This window comes from Camelus ferus, chromosome 12 (assembly GCF_009834535.1).
Source record: "Camelus ferus isolate YT-003-E chromosome 12, BCGSAC_Cfer_1.0, whole genome shotgun sequence".
NCBI lineage: Eukaryota > Metazoa > Chordata > Mammalia > Artiodactyla > Camelidae > Camelus > Camelus ferus.
Genome location: NC_045707.1, coordinates 5,482,991 through 5,502,813, shown reverse-complemented (window position 1 = coordinate 5,502,813; position 19,823 = coordinate 5,482,991). Strand labels below are relative to the sequence as shown.

At 52.8% G+C, this 19,823-nt stretch overlaps 1 protein-coding gene across 3 annotated transcripts in view; it reads left to right on the top strand.

Moving 5' to 3' along the window:
• Positions 1 to 19,823, top strand: part of MRTFA (myocardin related transcription factor A) — a 91,315-nt gene that overhangs the window by 64,217 nt on the left and 7,275 nt on the right. For all 3 annotated transcript variants that reach the window (XM_032492300.1, XM_032492299.1, XM_032492298.1), the window contains exons 3-9: positions 8,269 to 8,324; positions 10,745 to 10,820; positions 11,717 to 11,878; positions 15,643 to 15,818; positions 16,309 to 16,440; positions 18,578 to 18,831; positions 19,028 to 19,199. In XM_032492300.1, coding sequence (XP_032348191.1) covers positions 8,269 to 8,324; positions 10,745 to 10,820; positions 11,717 to 11,878; positions 15,643 to 15,818; positions 16,309 to 16,440; positions 18,578 to 18,831; positions 19,028 to 19,199 — 1,028 coding nt within the window. The remainder of the gene's footprint in view (positions 1 to 8,268; positions 8,325 to 10,744; positions 10,821 to 11,716; positions 11,879 to 15,642; positions 15,819 to 16,308; positions 16,441 to 18,577; positions 18,832 to 19,027; positions 19,200 to 19,823) is intronic.

The window sequence follows — 19,823 nt, the reverse complement described above, 5'->3', positions numbered from 1 at the left end:
TCTGTCGCCCGCACCCTGCTTTAATATTTCTTCAGAACATGTATCACCTCCTACTCTGTTAGATGTTTATTATATGTCATTCTTCACTAGAGTGTAAGCTCCACGAGAACATGGACCAAAACGGGGTCTGAGACATGTGGGCTCTCAGTTAATATTTGTTGGGAGAATGAGTGAATAATAACTGTTAGCACATCTTAACCTCTCAGGGGACAGAAACCTCTGGACTCCACTTCCTCACCTCTTACTCCTTAACCTGTTGTAATTAGTTTCTGCCTCCACCAACTCACTGGCATAGCTCTGAGACCTCTGGCCATGTGCTCAGTACAGGTAATCCTCCGGAAGCTTTGCAAGCTTGCTTTGTCTGACCTGCCACTGTCAACATCTCTCTTTCTCTGCCTACACCCTTTTTGTGGAAGCTGACTCTTTGTGTCAGCTTTGCGTAGCCCTCTCCCACCCCTGTGAGCCTCCTCAGGGTGCTTTGCTGGGCTCCTTTCATCACCTGTGCTTAAATTCTGAGATTCTCTCAAGGTTCATCATGGGACGTATCTTCTGTTTCTACATATCATATCACATTATCCCTAGATAATCACACACACACACACACACACACACACACACACACACACACACATGCATGTATACATACATGTACATGTGTACATAGATACATACACACACAGCACTTGCATATGTCTTGATAGGGTGTCTCACAATCAACTCATAATCTGCATGCCCCAGACCGAACACAGTCTCTCCTACCCTGTCCCGGGCTAACTCCTCCTGCATCCCCTCTCTAGGAGTGTTAATGACTCGACCATTTACCCGGTCACTCCATTTTATTCTTCTCACTGGCCTCTTGATCACTACTAGAGTGATCTTGTATAAAAATGCAATTCTTACTGTTTTGCAGTTCCCGGGGTAATCATTGATTTCAGGCAGGTAAATGGTGGTTAGGGAACAGGATTTTCACATTGCCTCAAAATGTTGCCCCCCCCACCCCAATTATGTCTTAATTACCAAGGGGGAAATGCTATGCTACCTTTAAGATGGAGAGATCTGGTATCACCTTTCAAACTTTTAGCACTGTCAGTGTTTGGACAACATATTATGTGCCTCCTGATACTCAGAAGTACACATCAACAGTGCAGTCTTCTTGCCAAAAATGTTTAACGTAAATGTAATCATGAGGAAACAGCCAAATTCGGAATATAGGACATTCTTTCCATAAGACAGCTGGTTTGTATACTTAAGTCAGTGTCATGAAAAGTGAAAAAACCAGAGTACCGTTCCAAGTTGTGACTAAAGGGACAATAATTAAATGTAGTGCATGACTCTTGATTAAATCTTGGATTAAGGGGAAGAAATCCAGTTATAAAAGACATTTGAGGGTCAACTGAGGACTGTATATTAGATCATATTGTTGAATTAATGTTAATTTTATCAGGTGTAATAAAGGTATTTTAGTTCCATAAGAGAATGTCTTTATTCTCAGGAAATGGAAGAATTTAGGGATGACATGTTGTGATTGATCCAGTCATCCCTCTGTATCTGCAGGTTTTGTATATGCAGAACCACAGATTGAAAATAGTTGAAAAAAAATTCCAGAAATTTCCAAAAAGCAGAGCTTGCATTTGCCACGTGCTGGCTACTGTTTACATAGCAGTTACATATTAGGTATCCTAAGTAAGCTAGAGATGATTTAAGGTATGTGGGAGAAAAAAAATAATATAGGAGAATGTGCGTAGGTTACATGCAAATACTCCATATGCCATTTTATATAAAGGACTTGAGCATCCTTGGGTTTTGGTGTCCGTAGGGGGTCCTAGAACCAATCACCTGCAGGTTCTGAAGGAGGACTGTATCTGGAGCTCACTTTCAAGTGATTGCCTGAACAAACACAGTTGTGTATATGTGTACATGCACATGAGGGAGAGATATGACAGCTGTGGCTGGAAGATAACTGGAGAATCTAGGTTTTAGGGTAGTTTATTACTTGCTCTTTCAGGGTTTTTCTAGATTTGAAAAATTTCAAAATTAAAAGGGGGTGCAGGGAAGAGGGGGCAGCATGTGAGTGCAGGCATATGGGGTGAAGCGAATACATACCAAGTTACCAGGTGGGTTTCTGTTCCTTTACTTTTTTAACCTAAAGCATCAGGGTAGAATAACTCCCCACCCCCTCCTCACAGTTTTGACTCTGTCACTTGCCTGGTAAATGCAATAGTTATACATTGATCTCAGGGTACAATTCTTGATAGCACTTGAAAAGAACTATGTACTGCGCTCTGGCCTCCATAGTTTCTGATAAGAAATCTGCTGTCACTCAAATTGTTTTTCCTCTGGCTGCTTTCAAGTTTTTTTCTGTGTTTTTAGTTTCCAGAAGTTTAATTCCAGTGTATCCAGATGTGAATTTCTTTGTAACTTTTTGGGATTTGCTCACCTTCTTGAGTCTTTAGACTTACATCTCTTGCAAAATTTACGAAGTTTTCAGCCATTAATTTAAGTACTTTTCCAACCCATCATTTCCCTCTCTTTCCAGGGCTCGAATGACACGATGTTAGATTTTTTTGTGGGTGGAAATGACCTCGTTATGCTCAAAGTCAGTTATCCTGACTCTTCGCTGGTCCTCCCCTGACATCACCTCGGTGGGGAAGGGGGGCTGCCTCCTTACTGCTGGGTTGGGATGTAAGTCCAGGCTCCCTGCTTGGTCTGCACTTACTCCTTGGGTTGGGGGCAGCTTCGTACTTGGCCTTCTTCGATACCACCTGGCCCAGAAGTGTTGGGGTGCTTCATTACAGTTCTTGTGAGGGTGAAGGTCTGGACTCCCCGCTTGGTCTTTCCTGGTGGAGGTGGGGCTTTTCTGTGGTGTCTGGCTGGAATAGAGTGATAACTGTCTAGAAGTTTTCTGTCTGGGTAGGCGGCCCTTTTCCTGGTCCTTTGGCTAGTAAGCGTAGTTCTTGCTTGGGGCTTTTTTGTCCGCCTCATTAGCATTTCCAGGTTGCCAGCTTCTTTGGCTCCAAGTCTGGGGCGTATGAGGCAGAAAGGAAGCTCAGAGACTCACCGCTGTGTCATTCTCCAGGTTCCAAGGCCCCAGCCAGTCTGCCACCTTCTCTCCACCTTTTAGAACCTACTTAGGTTCATTTTATATGTAATGTCCAGGGTGTTTCATTGTACTCAGTGGGAGAAATAGCGAAAAGTTTATCTGCCCATCTTCCTAGACTCAGGCCCTGCGACCGCTCATTAGAGCCCCTCACAGGCTGGGCCCCGCCTCCCTGCAGGCCTCTCGTCCCACATAAGCACCTTGGCCCCGCCACGTCAGACCGCTGGTAGTCCCTCGAACTTGTCCTGCTCTTTTGCATCTTCATGCTGTGGCTCTTCCTCGGCCTCAGATGGCCTCCCCACTCCCTCCCTTGCCTGCCTGTGGTGTTTCTGTTCCGTTCATTTGGGTTTTCTCTGTAAAAACCTACCTGGATGGTTTGTATATTCTTTTTGCCTCTTCTGTCCTGTGTAGCACTTGACTTACCTCTACAACTACACTTGGTATTGTAATTTTGTCTTTTTCCTTAACCAGATCCTGAGCTGCCTTTGAGGGCTGAGACTCCATCCTGGATAACCTTGTCCTCAGTAACTGGCACAGTAGTTACTCAAGAATTGTCTGTTGGTAGCTGGACAGATGTAGTTCTGGTTTCCTACCTTTGTTACCACACACACAGCCCCTATCGATGCACTGTGTGTGTGCCTCCTGCTTCTACAGCGGAAGGAGAAATCTAGCAGCTTGTCTAAGAGAAGGGTTCCTTTGCCTGTGGCACTCTGTGACCTGTTAGCTGTCCTGTATTCATAGCCTTTGCATTTTTCTGAATACAGAATTGGTGGCCAGATTAAGTCTAACATTGTGTCTTACCGAGAATGGGAATGATCACTTCAACAGTGTCAGCACCTGGTAAAGTGACACTCAGATGCAGGCACCTAATAAATATTCCTTAGTGATAACTATGAGGAAATGAGTCTTGGTAGCTCATTGCTGTCATTCTTGCTGAGATGCGTTTCCAGAACTGCTTTGTGGATCCTAGAGGACTTTCACTTGCCTGTACACTGAGCCAGACCTGGGGTTGGTGGTGGGAAAGCGCTAACTCATGCACTGGACTGGTTTTAGGCTCCTCCTCCTCGCTCGTCAGTGCTGGATCTGATCAAGACGCTTGGTCCGTGTTCCTGCGCTCTCAGCTGGAGATGCAGCACAGCACCCCTTAGGAGAGGATGGCAGTGTAGTTTTTAAAAGGAAATTAAAACAGTTTTTCTCTTTTTAGTTCACGAAAGACCTCATTTAATTAAGGCAGCAAATGTGTAAGGGGAGAAAGAAGATGGGTGCCGGAGAGGGAACAGAATACTAACCAGTGGTTAGAGCCAGCCAGGGGTGGGGCCCACATCTAGAACTGAAACTCTGATTACGAGCGCCACACCTCTTAGCCACTGTGTTCATTCAATTTCCGTGGGGGCTTCGTATCTTGCCTTTCAGTGCATGTTTGCACACCTCCCTGTGTTCACACAAAGCCATGCAAGTGTTCCAGCAAAACCAGCTCTCTGAGAGTGGGAGGAAGGGATCAAGTTTTGGTGCCCTCTTGGGTTTGCATTGGTTTTGAGGGCTTCTCTTTCAGAGACTGCCTTCTAGAAGTTTCTGGAAAAATGAAATTTCTGAGTAATACCCTGGCTTCTGTGGCAAAGCCATTAAGGCAGCAAGGAGCAGGGATTAAGGTCCAGGGTGAATGCAGCCTTCCTGTTCAGACATACATTTATGGTTAACTTTGAGTCTTCGGGGATTTTCCACAACTAGGAGAGGCCTAAACTTTAAAATTTATTACCGGTTCCAGTATGCTTCCTGTGTTTCATTCCTTTAGCGTGGAAGCTGGTGGTGAGTTTAAGTATCTACACCTGCTCCGACATCAGGACCGCCCGGGGCTCACCTGTGTCACCCCTACATTGCTTCACTAGGTTGCCCTCCACAGCTGTGGCTTTTGACAAAGCTGGCTGGACAGGCCCAGGAGTACCCCGTCCACCCCAACCCCCATGAGCACTGCGGCCTCTGCTCCAGTCTTCCCCACATGAACCTGGGAAGCCCCTTCCAGGAGTCTCAACGGGAGCCCCAAGGAAGAGGGGCCATTGCTCCCTCCCCCTTTCACCTGTTGGAAGTAGCTGTTGAAATTGGTGAACTTGAGTTAAATGTGGGGAAAGAGCAGCACAAAGTGAGTGGGCTCTTCAAGGAGTGACAGAGACGCACACCCTTGTCGCCAAGGGAGAAGGGGAGACAGAACTGGACCTGGGTGGGGGCCCACCACTCGGGGAGTGACCTCATAGGTTACTGCCGTGTTAGTTTCATCATATACAGAATTGGAATAATGGTTGTTAAGAGGATTAGATTATAATGTTGTATAAAGTGGAACAGTCTTTTGGGATTGGTGATTATTATCTTGGATTCTCTTCTTGGTCTTCTTCACTTGTGGTTTTCTCGACCCAGCCCAGGACAGCTAATAAATTCCCCTCGTCCTCTCGTCCCCTCCTGGCCTGTCTCCTAGTATCAGTGCTGAAGGCCGCCCTTTAAGCTCCACAGTGAGCCCCCGATTTCCAGCCAGGGCTTTGTGTCCCTGCGGTCACTTTGTTCTCCTCTTCTGAGCTGTCTTTTACCTGTTTTTGCTCAGTTCTGTGGCTGAGCTGACCCTTCCACATTGCCTGCCCTCAGCCCTACATGTGAGCAGTGCGTGTCATTGAAGCCTCCTTGCCTTTCCATGCAGTAGGGTCATTTTCCTTTTTGAAGAAGTTAAGAAACCAACCCAGAGAAGAGGAAAGAACTCTGACTTGAGGGTGGGTCAGAATTAGGTTGTGGTCCTGACTCTGCTGTTTGCTGCTTTTCATCCCCTTTCTGAGCCTGTCCTTATCTGTAAGATGGAATACTGCCCACCACATGGAGTCGCTAGGACTATTCAGTTAGCCAGAATGTTTAAAATAGCTAGTATAGGGCCTGACACAGAAGTAGCACCCTTGCCGTTACGTGAAAGCTTCCCTGACTCAGTAGAACCAAACAGGAACTCGTGTCCACCACAGCCAGTTCACCCGTCACTTCTCCCCACTCGTGGTGCCACATCCTTGTTGTACGTGATGATACACTCCTCTTCCATCAGGGAATGCTCGTTTTCTGAGTTGTTTTTCCAGAAGCTGAGTCTGTGCCTTACCCCTGGGGTAGGCAGTGTAGGCTGTTGAGGCAGCCAGCCAGCCGCTGTTTCAGTCCTATAATCTGTGGCTGTGGTACAGAAAGCAGCTGCCCCGCATGGGGATCTCACCCACGATTCAACCAAATCACTGCGTTTGATGACGGCAGCCCCCTAAGTGCATTGGTGGGCGCCCCACTCGCTTCGGAGCCCTTTCACCCCCATTTGATTCTCACAAGAGCTCTGGAAGATGGGCAGATTCTTACTCTACAGAGGAAGCAGATGAGACCCAGAAAGCGGTCATTCCCCATGTCTCACCAGTAGTAATCAGCAGAACCCAGGACAAGAAAACAAATACCCTGATTTCTATCAAGTATTGAGCCCAGATGAGAGCCAGAATTCTGGTGTTGAAGTAGAATTTAAGGCTTTTTAGGAATTGTCTAGTTTCCCTGTCCTTAGTGTACACTTTGCATTCATTTCTTATGGAATATTTATTAATTCATTGAATGGATGACGTGCTGGGTACTCTAGGCACCAGGGATAGTGTCAGAAACGAAAGATGCAGATGCAATCCCTGCCCTGATGGAGCCTGTTCTGGGTATTGGGAGGCTGACAATAAACGAATATGAAAGACAGGTAGTATGACTGTAGAGACTGTCAGACGGTGATGAGCCACAGACAGAAATAAGGTGAAAGGGCCGCTGGGGGCGGGGCGGGGCGGGGCAGAGGCTGCAGGACTGTCTGCTTACCCACCGAGATGCCAAGACCTTTGAATTAGAGCTGGGATAGCTCTGGAATGCTCTGGGAAGTTGGGGAGGGAGCTTGTGCTGGTTTTCTTTAGAGATTATTTGCTAGATCTAGAGCTCCCCCTGCTGTTAGAAGTTGGGGTGGGCTCTCAACTGATCTTTTAAAATGATAGTTTCTTTTTTGTCCTAAGTTTTAAAAAATAAATGAATAAAAATAAAAATAAAAAAGCACTGCAGGGACACTTGGAGCTTCTTTCTGGGGCTGCTGTTGCTGCTGAGGAGGGACGGAGGAGGAAGCACTCAGGCCCAGGCAGGATAGGGTCATACCTGTGCACTTGCTACTTTTAGCATCTCCTTACCCCTGTGCTCCTACCGCAGCCAGCAGCCCAGCAAAATTTATCTGCACACATGGTTTCACAGCTGCATTAGGGCGGCAGAAGTGAAACTGGCCACGGTCTCATACATTTCTCTCTTATTGCTGTTGTTCCCTACTTGAAGTGTCAGGCCTTTTCTCTTGTCCTCAGGGGGTCCCAACTCCTCATCTGCCGAGTTTTTGACACAAACTCTCTTCATGGTGCTGCATTTGGAGAGGGTCCTGCTTTGGCCTCCTCACCCTCAGCGTTGTTTGTGGAGCTGAGAGCTGTGGCTCGTGTGGTGGGGGCCCCAGAATAGAGCTGAGTGCCTGACAGGGGCTGCAGGGAGCCCTTCCGGTCAGCTGCTGGATGTGAGCACCAAGGTTAACCAACAATCACTGTGCAGTTCTTGTAGTCCTGCAAGACGAAATGCAAGTTAATTTTAGCGGCACTATTAATAACAGCTAAACTAAAGAAGGAAATGGCACCCAAGCAGACATATGTCTTTTTGGTCTAACTGCCTCATTCAGACAGTTTGGTTACTTTGTGATTCCTGATGAAGTTGAAGAAGGAAAGTGGACCCAACTTGCAGCTCTGCTCTGTGTCCCAGTCTCCCCGAGAGTAAAGTGAGGCCCAGCAGGCATCCTTGGAGGGTTGACTGCTCGATAACACTCACATATAAAGTTATATATAAAGTAATATACATATGTATTAGAGCTTTATAGAGCTCAGGCTTAGGCAGTGACTGTTCCCATTAGGAATGAAGTAACCAAAATTGTCTCGACGAGGTAGCTGAACCACAGAGTAGGCGTTTACTCAGGTGACATTTCTTCATCACTTCATCACTAATATCACTGACATTAGTGGTACTGCTAAAATTAACTTGAATTTAAGATGCCTTCTCCACTGTAAATTGTAGTCGTAGACATGATGCTTCACTATAAAGTAATTATTTTATGATTTTTCTCCCAACAGCTTTGAAAAGTCCAGCTGCATTTCACGAGCAGAGAAGGAGCTTGGAGCGGGCCAGGGTAAGGCACCTTTCTTCCCCATGGACTCCCAAGAGCATTTTCAGAGTCCATTGTGTCGCTGGTCCTCTTCCTTCCAGTCTGATGTGCCTCCAGGGTCAGCCCTGGCCTCACAGTTCTAAATAGAAAGCACTACCTTTTCTACTTCATCCTCCACCCTGGCCATCTCCCAGTGGGGTGATACGCACTGTGACCAGAACGAGTTTCTTCCTTTAGTACATTTAAGGGTATGGAATGATCACCTTCCTCCTTCTGGTTTGGAGACCGCTAGTATTTTCTCATCTTTAATTCCACTTAGCCTTTGTGGCTGTTAGGACATGAACACTGGCCATGGAAAAGCTTGCTGGGTGGTGGTTCCCCCATGTCTGTGGCCACACCACCCACACCTTTCCAGGATGGGCATTCCAATGGGCTGGAAACCCCACTGGTCTCCATGTGCCCCTGAGCAGCCAGGGTCCACTTGAGGCCATGGGAGCTGGGCCCCTCTGAGCTCACGTCTGGGCTGTAGCACCTGGCTTGTTGCCTGTCCCCTCGGTTTCAGTTCCCTCTGGGGACTTGGGGGGAATATTCTGCTGCCCTGTGTGGGCAGAGATGGGGAAGTCGCCAGAAGATGCTTCCCCTGCTCAGCCCCTTCGCTTTTCTCTTTGTGAAAAAGACGAGGGAAGAGAACCTCCCCACATGGAGGATCACAGGCCAGGGCTCCCACAGCTCTTTCAGAGGCTCTGAAATATTTAAAATCTCCAAGACTTACCTTACTGTCTTCTATTTTTATTTTATTTTTAACAAACTTCTAAGGAAAGCAATGATTAATTCTTAGAATGAGAAGAATGAGGTCACAGGTACTGGGAACCAAAGGAGTGACCAGCTGCACGGTTTCGGTGCCGGGAGGAGGAGGGAGCCTGCGGGAGGAGGAAGGCCGCTGCCTGTGCCCCAGCCCAGTCTTAATACGTGGCGCCATTTCCTGGGCTGTTTCTCAAAAGCCTGGAGTAAATATGCACTAATTAGAATATCTACTGGTTTATCAAGCACTTCTTTTTTTTTTCTTAAAGTGAAACTAGATTTATTCAGGGAGATACACACTCCATAGACAAGTGTGAGACGAGGGTATGGGGTCTTGAGCACTTCCATGTGGAATTGTATCACTTTCCTGTTTATGCTCCCATCAGCTCTTAGGAATTAGGTGTTATTATCTTCTCCTTTTAGATGCAGCTAAGAGAAGTTGAGTAACTGTCTAGTTAGTAAGTGGCAAACTGGGATTCAGTCCTTGGTTTCTGGACTCCAGGTGTTTTCTGAATCAGCACCATATTCTCCCTCAGCCGTGGCCACCGTTCAGAACTTCAGATGGCTTAGAAAACATGTCTCTCCCTCATGTTCCATGAGGCCCTGCAGTGTCCGACCTGTTCTACCATCTTCTGCGGCAGCCATGGTGATAACCTCAGCCCCTGGCAGATGGGTGCTGGGCCCAGGGTCCGCAGCCGCTGTGAGCTGTCCCCGGTCAGCTCAGCGCTGCCCCAGGGCTGGCACGGAGCTGCCGGGTCAGAGCACCAAGGTGGCGGATGAGGGCCAGGTCTTTACCTTATGACATGCATGCAGTACACTCTGGTGTTTTAATTTCTGCTCTGTTCTGCTCTGCCTTGTCCTATCCTGCCCTGTGTTGGTCTTTACCTACTCGTGGTCTTGACCTGTGGTATGAAAAATGCTGGTGCAAAGGTTAAGAGTAGAGGCGCTGGAGTCAGACAGATCTGGGGTCACACATACATTAGAACACCAGCACTGGGGAGTGCAGTGGCTCTGGGACTTCATTCACCTGGAGCCTCAGAAATGCAGAAATGACATTGGATTTTAAGAAATTGGAGCTGTGACACTATGTAATCCAGATTAGTATTCCGCTTGGTAGCCATGCAGAATGGATAGAAAATGCTCACGAGGAGATGCAATGCCAACTTTTTTGAAATAAGATATAAAATTATATTCAGTATGATTACAGCTCTGCAAAATTAAACTTCTCTTCTGCGTGGAATAATGATTAGAAGCAAACACACCAAGACACTAACAGTGGGTGGTTAAAATTGTTGTTTTACTTTCTGGTTTTCTAAATTTTCTTTGATGAACATATATCACTTTTATGATAGCAAAAGTAATAGATTAAAAAAGATATTAGTAGTCCAGCCTCAGAGAGACAAATGGTGTTGACTGATGGATGGGGCCCTTGGTAGGTGCATTGAAAGTGGACGCATCCTCCTCAGGCCGCGCCTCCCCAGGCCTCCGCTTGCCTCAGAACCCTGCAGTCCCAAGGCTGAGAAGTGGGGGCTGCAAAGGTTACCCACAGCAGCCACGAGAGCCACGGCTGCTTTCTAGTCCTGTCTATGCCATAAGCTTGTGACCTGGGTTTGAGAGCTCCTTGGTGTGTTTTTTCTTTATAGACAGAGGACTATCTGAAACGGAAGATTCGTTCCCGGCCGGAGAGATCGGAGCTGGTCAGGATGCACATTTTGGAAGGTGTGTTAGCTTAGAAATGCTTCTTCACCTAAACCCTTGTTCTCACTGTTTTCACCTCTGCACCACCCACATTTCTTCTTCCCTCTTTCTTATCGCTCCCATTTCTCCAGGCAGTGGGTGGGTAAGCCGCAGCCTTATTAGCACAGTAAGACAGCAGTGCGGTGGTGGTCACCACTGGTTTTTGGGGATTCCCAAAGAAGCACAATCACATTCTGTTGGGTTGGCTTCCCTCTTTCTAGGGCCACACGGTGGCCCTGGAACTCATCTAACCTTGGTGTGAAATCCTTTCCTCCAAATCTGTTTTTAAAATGCATTTACTTTGTGTTTTTGTTCACTCCTTCATCTGTCTATCCATCCGTCATCCTTCACTCAGTGTCTCCTCAAGCACCTGTGAAGTATGAGCAGGCTCATCCCAGACGCACTCTGCCTGGCCCCACACACACGTCTTTCCACATTCTAGGGACGGAAAGCTTGTGGCTGCTGAAAGCGTTGTGACTCTGTCCGTGTTTTGTTTGGTTTGAACCCACTCTGGGGTTGAAAGAAAACTTTCCTAGTCTGATCCCCACATTTTGCAGATGAGACCCAGAGCAGAGAGGTGAACTTCCCCTGCAGCACAGCAGCAGGTCTGAGGGAGAGGAGAGACCATCCCAGCTCTTCCAGTGTCGTCTGGGCTAGCCTCGGCCTGGTGACCAGCCACATGCTGTCCACAGTGGGGGCTCCTTCTTCTGTCCTTGTGAAACTTCAAGCCGGGCCACCCTTCTCTGCCTGGGACGTGCTTTGCATGCTGATGGTCTCTGCTCCTTCCCCAGAGGGAAGGGCAGCCACTCTGGATCCCCAGGGCAGAAGCAGCTCATTCCATATCCTCCCGCACTCACTCCATTCTCTCCCGCGGACAGAGACCTCGGCCGAGCCTTCCCTGCAGGCCAAGCAGCTGAAGCTGAAGAGAGCCAGGCTGGCTGATGACCTCAACGAGAAGATTGCACAGAGGCCTGGCCCCATGGAGCTGGTGGAGAAGAACATCCTGCCTGTGGAGTCCAGCCTGAAGGAGGCCATCATCGGTGAGGAGGCCCGGCTGCCCCGTGTGCACTTGCAGGCCGGGTGCGGAGGGAAGGGCATCTGGGCTGCTTCCTGCTGGGCCTGGGGCAGCTGAGGTGCAGAGTCTGAGAGCCTGATCTCCTGGCCATGTGAGCCTGGGACGGTGCCACTGGCCCCGCAGTTCAGCACTGTGCCAACGCAGCTAAGTAAATCAGAGGGGCCTCTGACCACCCCTCAGCTCAGTGAAGGCAGGGGCGAGTCCCCTCTCCCAGAGGGCAGAAGTCAGGCTCAGTGTGTGTGAGCACGTGGAGACGCCAGGAGCCAGAAGCCGTACCAGCTGCTGCTTTTCGTTAGTGAAATCTCCTCGTGGAGCCTGGCACTTTCCACAGATAGTTCGCTCAGTCAGGATTGACCCAAGCAGTGTGCTTGGCGCTAGGACCACAGTTCCTCAAGGCAGAACAAGCCCCTGGTCCTCGGGGAGTTCACACCTGGAGCAGACACAGGCAGGGACGTGGGCAGCGGTGGAGGGCACATGAGGGTGGGCCCCCAAAACCACCCAATGATGGGGGGCCGGCGGCAGAGGAGGTGGGGCCAGGACTGGGGGCGCAGGGTGAGGGGGAATTAAAGCGTGTGCAGCGGGAGAAGGAGCAGCCTGCATGTGGTGCTGGAAGGGCGGCCTCAAGATGGGTGGGAGCGGCACAGTCCCGGCCATGCGCGGTCCCCCTGGCCACGGTCAGGGGTCTCAGACTTGATAGCTCGGACTTTGGTGGCTGTTGGTACAGACGTGTCTCCTTCGCTGCAGTGGGCCCAAGACCAGCCCCCAGGAGGTAGCTGTGCCTCCGAGAGGCTCCAGCACTCCCCCCGTGATGGTGGGCGCGGCCCTTGGGCAGGGCACAGGATAGACCCCAGCCTGGCTCTGAGGATACTGGTTTCTAAGGCCTCACCTGCACCACCGACGGGTCTGCCAGCGTTGGGCAGCACCGTGCTGGAGGCTGGCCGCCGGGGCCCTGTCCACTCTCTTCTTTTAATTCCCTGCTTTGCCTCGGCATTCGTTTCACCTCACGTCGGTGTTTTCCTACCCAGATCTTCACCAGATTCCACAGTAGCCCCTAGCTATCGGCCAGCGTTTGGGCGAGGGTCAGTTATGGACTCTCCAGCCAGCCAAAATCTAATAAATGTTTGCCAAGAGTCGGCCACGTGTCTGGCCTGTGTGAAGTCGGGCAGTTCAGAGATGAACAAAATGTGTGGCTGCTGCCCTCAGATAATTCAGTCTGATGGGAGAAGACTGATATGTAAACAAGGGGTTTCTGAGGCTCACTCCTGGGCAGATGTGGCGCTGCATAGTAAAAAAGGCCATGGCCCTGTGGCATCTTTACCGAGTCGCCTGCCTTTTGGGACAGTTTACAGGCTCATGATGGGCGATGATGGGTGATGATGGGTATTAAGGGCCTGGCACAGTCCTTGGCACCCAGGGGGACTCGGAGAAGGGCTGCTGCTCTTAGCAGTGATGCACATTACAGACCAGCTACGGCTGCTGCTGTGGATGACACAGGATAGTGGGTGTGTGGCAGGTGCAGCAGGAGCTTGTCTGAGTCGGGCTTCTCTCAGGGGTGGGACAGTGGCGGGGCTGGGCAAGTTCCACAGGTGCTGTGGCACATTTGGGGTCCACTTGGAGGTTGAAGCAGTTTGCCAAGTAGAGAGTACAGAAGGACGTTTCAGGCAGAGGGGACAGCATGGCAGTGGCAGGGAGGCCTGGCGGAGCATGGCTTGTTTGAGGACTAGGAGTAGTTTAATCTGGCAGCGAGGTAATCATTGGTGACTTGAGAGAAAGGGGCACCTGCCAGCAGTGATTGTGCAGGTTGAGGACTGGGTAGAAGGCGGCAGTGGTGGGGTGGGCAGCAAATGTAGTCTGTTTGTTCAAGAGGCAAGTGGAGAAGAGAAGGAGACGGAGACGGTGGGTTGAGAAGGATTTTCAGGCTGGGAGAAAAGAGCAGGTTTAGGGCGGATCAGAAGGAGGTGGAGGAGAGGCTGAGGTGATGGGAGGATGGGAGGGGGAGGAGGGGGAGTTCACTTCCGGAGGAGACAAAGCCAGGTGTTGAGGGCGGCTGGGAGGGGAGGCCTGATGAGAATGGGGTGAGACCTCCCACAGAGGTCCGCACAGACTCCCCATGGCCACTCAGCGCACACACCTCCTCACACCCACCCCCAATTGATCCGTAAGATTTATGTCAAGGCTCTCCCCTCCAAGAAGTCTTCCCTGAGCCTGTCCTTAGTGTTCCCTCAGCATCTAGGTTTCCCTCTAGCGAACCATTTACTGTGCCTGGACCGGACACTCTCAGAGGATAGGGACCCCGCCCCTGCACCTCCACTGCCCACCACACGGGAGAGAAATAGGCCCTGCGGCGACCCTGGCCGGCACCAGCCCTCAGGCTTCTCCAGTGTGGCCAGCAGTTTCCCTGTTGGACTGAGGCTGGGGTGGACCTGCAGCTCCTCCATCCTGGATTCCATGCCTCTATGCCAGAGCAGGTGCCCTCTCTGGGAGGAGAGACCGGGGGAGAAAACCTAGACGTGTGATTGCTGGGAAGCACGTGTGGTCAGCAAGCTCCGCCCCCTTGCTGCGCTGCCAGCGGCCTGGTGAGGGCAGGTGAGGGGAGTGGGGTCAATGTGGCAGTCCTGGCTCCAGAACCATATTCACTCAGGAGGGACAAGCTCAGGTGCATCCTTCGTGAGCCCCAGGGGAGGAAGGGGCCTTGGGTCACAGCCCTGGAGAGGAAGCGTCTGCTGGGAGACTTACTGGCTTGTTCCTGTTTCTCACCTGCGGTCTTCCCACCACGGTAGAGTTTCCCTGGCATGGCCATTGCCTCAGTTCCCCCTGTGTGGACGGGGGCCGGTGCAGAACTTCTTCCCCCAATAATGTCAAGGGAGAGGTCGTGATAATGAATCTTTTGAAATACCCAGCTTGCCCTGTCCCCTTCTTTCCTTCTCTCTACGTCCAGGATTTCCACGCTGGGCCCCTGTCTCCCTCCCAGCCTGGCCCCTAGCCGCTTCCCGGGCCTTCACCACGGGGCAGGGCAGGGCACTAGTAGTCAGCAGCCTGGGCTTGCTTCTGGCAGCTGCTGCTCCCAGGCCTTGGGTCTCTGGGAGTCACTGGCCGCTAAAGGGAGGTCAAAGGGAGGTCCTTCCACTGAACCTGTTTTACCTGCACAAGCAAGTGTTCCTTTTCTGGGAGGCTCCTTAGTCTGTCCCTGGCCTTTGGGGAGTTCAGGCAGCCCAGGGGAGGAGCTGCACTCCCACAGCGGTTACCTGAACTCCCTTGATCCCTCATCGCAGGGTCAGAGCCCTCATCCCAGGGTCCACGAGCCTCTAGGAGAAGAGAGTTTTGTGCAGCCGCAGAATGGAAATAAATTGTCTTTAACAGCAGGGAAACAGAAGGTAGAGGAGGTGGCGGGCTAGGGGGAGGGAGGCCAGACCCTGACTTTAAAGACTGAACACAGTGTGGAGTTAAATCCAAGAGGTTGACGATCAGGCCTTTCCTCACCAAGGGAGCGCTTTGATGGCCTAGCAGGACTTGACTCTTCCTAGGCTTTGTTTCGGGGTCATGATGATGAGCTGTCCTCGAGCTCTTCTGGACACAGCGAGCAGCCTGGCTGCTGGCCTCCCTTCTCCTGCTGCCTCGCTGGGGCACGGGGGCTGCGGGGCAGGTACCTTGCCGAGACAGCCTCTGGCTGGTGAGCAAGGGCCCTGTTCCCGTTTGCTGGTGGAGTCTTACCATGGCCTTGGTTTTCAGTGGGCCAGGTAAACTACCCGAAGGTAGCAGACAGCTCTTCCTTTGACGAGGACAGCAGTGATGCCTTATCTCCTGAGCAGCCTGCCAGCCATGAGTCCCAGGGCTCGGTGCCATCACCTCTGGAAGCCCGAGTCAGCGAGCCACTGCCCAGTGCCACCTCTGTGTCCCCCACTCAGGTGAGCTTGCCCACTCCCGATGCTTCCCCTGCTCCCCAGGGCCCCAGACCTGCTGGAGCAGCCCAGGGTGAGGTCCCTCACTTGGCCAGGTGGGACGGGGAAGCCAGAGGGTGCTGCCCACGTAGCTTAGTAGCTGGGAGGTGTCGGCTGTGGGCCCCCATGGAGGACGCTGGCGGGGCTGCCTGGCAGTTAGATTCCCAGGCCTCCCTGGTGGCCCCACATCCACTCTCAGAACAGCCGCTTTTCCTGCGTGTGTTCAGTTCCATGATCCTTTCACCACCCTCTGCCTCCCCTGTGCCAGTCCCCATCCCCTGCCACCCTGGGGGCTGCTCTTCTAACCCCTCTCATTTGCCCCCCAATGGTGACAGTGTCCGAGGAGGTGGCAGCTGCCCACCTCCGGGCAGGGCAGGGCTGCATTGCCAGTGGAGCCTGGAGATGGTTCAGCTTCTGGAGCAGCCAGAGTGTCCTCACTTCCCCTCTTCTCTCCCAGGTTGTGTCTCAACTCCCAGTGGGCCCGGAGTCCGGAGAAACGCTTTTCCTGGTGGAGCAGCCTCCTCTGCCTCCCAGCCTCACCAACGGAACCGCGGTCCCCGCTGCCAAGCCCCTCCCCACACTCATTAAGGTATAGACCTCCAGCCGACTGCCTCCTCCCCGTGTCCCTCCGAGCCCTGCCATGACTTCATTCCAGGGTGGGGACAGCGAGTGGGGGTGCCTGTCTTCTCCTCCTGGTCAGGGGCCAGCAGAGGTCACCAGGGTACCATGGGAGACCTGCCTGTTCTCTCCGTGGACACTGGTTGTCCTGGTCACAGACACCGTTTACTGAGCACGGCGGGGCAGGCTCTCACTCCTGCCCTCCCCAGGAAACGTGCCCACATGTCCCCTCTTGTCTACTCCTACCCTCGTGAGACCATCATAGAACCTCTTCTGCCAGTGGTGGAACTGAGAGTGAGGTGATGGGCCCAAGGTCATCCAGCTGGCCATGCTGGGTATTTTGTTTTCATTCTCCTTCTCCAAGGCCTGACCTGAAATATCTGAAGGGGCAGGGTTTACCATCAACCCCACGAGACACCCATGGGGACTTCTGTGTGGGGACATAGTGCTTGGCACTGGGGTTAAGTTCAGCAGCACCTAGAGCCAATGCCTGGTCCTTCTCGCCCTGCTGAGCCTCCTGCTCGGTCCCTGGGACCTGAGCCCCACCCGCCGCCCTCCATACCTGTGCTCCGCTCCTGCTGGGCAGGGGCCCTTCCTTCCCACCCCACTTGCTTCCTGCTTTGTCTGATTCTCCACACAGACCCTGCCCCACACAGACCCTGCCCCTGGCTCAGAGTCTCGGGCCATCTGTATTCCTCTCCTGCTGCTCACATCCCAGGAGCTGGCTTTAGCTGAGCGCTCGCTGTGCCCCTGGGTGCTCCCTGTATGTTCGCAGGGTCTCTGAAGCCTTTCTGTGTGGTGCCCCCATCCCGAGGCCTGCCCCGTTTGCGTCTCCGTGAGGCCCCGCTTCCTCATCATTGGGCACCTCCCTTGCCTCTGCTGTCTGTTCTTGATGTCAGAGGTTTTCCCCCAGAACTCCTCCCTCAGACCTGCTCCTCATCACACAACTGGTGTCTTCCTGTGAGCACCACGCATTTGAGAGAACAGCGTGTACCTCACTTCTTCTTCTTGGGGTAGTGCCTCAGTCTCTGGCTCTGGCTCCCCAGTCCCCATGGGCCTCTGTCCCCTGCCCCCCGTCCTCCTCCCTTTCTGTAGGGTGCTCCCAGGCCTGCCGTGGCCTCTTTCTCATGCCCTCAGCCTTTCTCTGGTCCTCTCCCCGGCCCCTCTCCATCTTCGTGGGTGCTCTGCCAGCTCCAGCTCAGCAGCTCGCTCCTGCTCCTCCCTCTTTCCATCCTCCCTGGCTTGACCAGAACCTCTTCCCGACTTCCACAAAGGGGCCACCGTTGTCACAGTTGCCAGAGCTCAGAACTTTGAACCTTGTACCTGTTCACCTGCCACGTGTTCTATTGTCCATTGTTCCTGTAGTCTGTCGCCTCTACTGAGACCTCCCCACCAGTCCCCGATGCCCCTGGTCAGACCCCAGCTGACCCCTGCATCAAGCCTTCACCCTTCTGTCTGCCGTTCTCTGCTCAGAAACTGCTGAGCCCTCCATGGTCCTTCCCTGGCACTAAGTGCCGCTGACTGTTGGCCCGTCCAGCTTCACCCTCCCTCACCCGAAGATGGCCTCCCGAGCGTGACCTGCGGGCCTCCTGGTCTGCTGAGTGCCCACTGGGAGTGTTTGGAGGCCCAGTGGTGAATGAACATGAACTTTTGGAGTCCTGGGTTTGGGTCCCAGCTCCTTCACACGGCAAGATCACGATCACTGTGTGACCTTGGGCAAGTGACTTCTCTGCTGCTTCTTTTTTCAAGTAGAACCCAGGCAGGGTTCTTGCAATTCTGTGTGACATGGTCTTTGTAAAGCGCCCAGTGTGAGCTCCACAGACCAGCTGTTTTCCGTCCTTGTTGCATTCACTCTGTACTTGGGTCACAGTGATGCCTGGCCTATGCATTTGGGCTAAAGCTCTTTTAAGAGTGGGGCTTGTCACAGCCCCCCACCAGCCCTGCCCCCTCCCCTGCACACTCCTGGCCCTGATGAGACCTCTACTTTGGGCAGGGAGCTGTCCAGCAGGGAGCGTGGGTCGGGCCAGGCTTCTCAGAAGCCCGTTGGAGGCCTAGCCTCCCAGAGCCGAGACTACCCCTGACAGCACCCTCTGCTCCTGTGCCCCCAGCAAAGCCAACCCAAGGCTGCCGGTGAGAAGTCTCAGCGCAGCAAGAAAGCCAAGGAGCTGAAGCCAAAGGTGAAGAAGCTCAAGTATCACCAGTACATCCCCCCGGACCAAAAGCAGGACAAAGGGGCGCCCCCCATGGATTCCTCCTATGCCAGGATCCTGCAGCAACAGCAGCTCTTCCTGCAGCTCCAGATCCTCAACCAGCAGCAGCAGCAGCACTACAACTACCAGACCATCCTGCCCGCCCCCCCCAAGTAGGAGCCCGCCCCAGGCCCCCGGAACGGGCGGGTGCCGGGCCGTGGGGGCGGACCTGCACCTTCCAGGACCCTTTGGTCTGGTCCTGCACGCGTGGTCTCTGGGCGGGGCCCTCGCCCACTCCCACCTCTGCCCGGCCCTGCAGAGGCCGCGGGTGATGCTTGATGGGGGCTTACTCCTTCCCTTTCTTCCCAGGCCAGCGGGTGAGGCTCTGGGAAGCAGTGGGGCCCCCCCAATGCGCAGCCTTTCCACTACCAGCAGCAGCTCTGGCTCAGGCGGCCCTGGGCCCGGAGGGCTGGCACGTCAGAACAGCGCCTCACTAACTGGCAAGCCGGGGGCCCTGCCTGCCAACCTGGATGATATGAAGGTAGGTGGCCGTGCCCGTCCCACTGGAGGCCTTGAGGCGCTGCTGGCCTGCCCTACCCTGGGGGCAGTTGGGTGCTTGTTTTCAGGCAGGGAAGACAGCCGTCCCAGGACCACGGCCATGGAAGGCTCTGGTCTCCTCCAGCAGAGGCTGGGAGCCTGCCCCGAGCCCCTCCTGGCCCTGGTCGTCCGTGACAGCAGCCGTGTCACTGTGGTCATTAACGGCATCAGCCAGTGTCTGTCCAGGACCGCGGGGCTTACCAGGTGCTCACACGCCTCTAATCCTTGCGGCCTCTACAGTGCAGTGTGAGAAACAGGCAGTGTCACCCCAGCATGAGGACGAGCAGGCAGGGGCCGAGAAGGGTGGAGAGGCTCACCCAAGGCATGTAGAGCTGGGGTTCAGACTCAGGGCTCCACGTTGCCAGTTAGTGTCCTGCTGAATCTGCCCCACAAGTGCTGCGTCTGCCTGGCCTTGGAGGGTGGGACATGACCTGGGCCTGGCCTGTTTCCTCTGCCCCGATCAGAAAGCGGAATGGATCATGTTCGCCCTCTAGAGTTTGTCCTCTGAACCAGGCTGGTCCCTCCTGAGCTATGACCCAGATTCCAGCAAGACACGGCCCTTACAGGG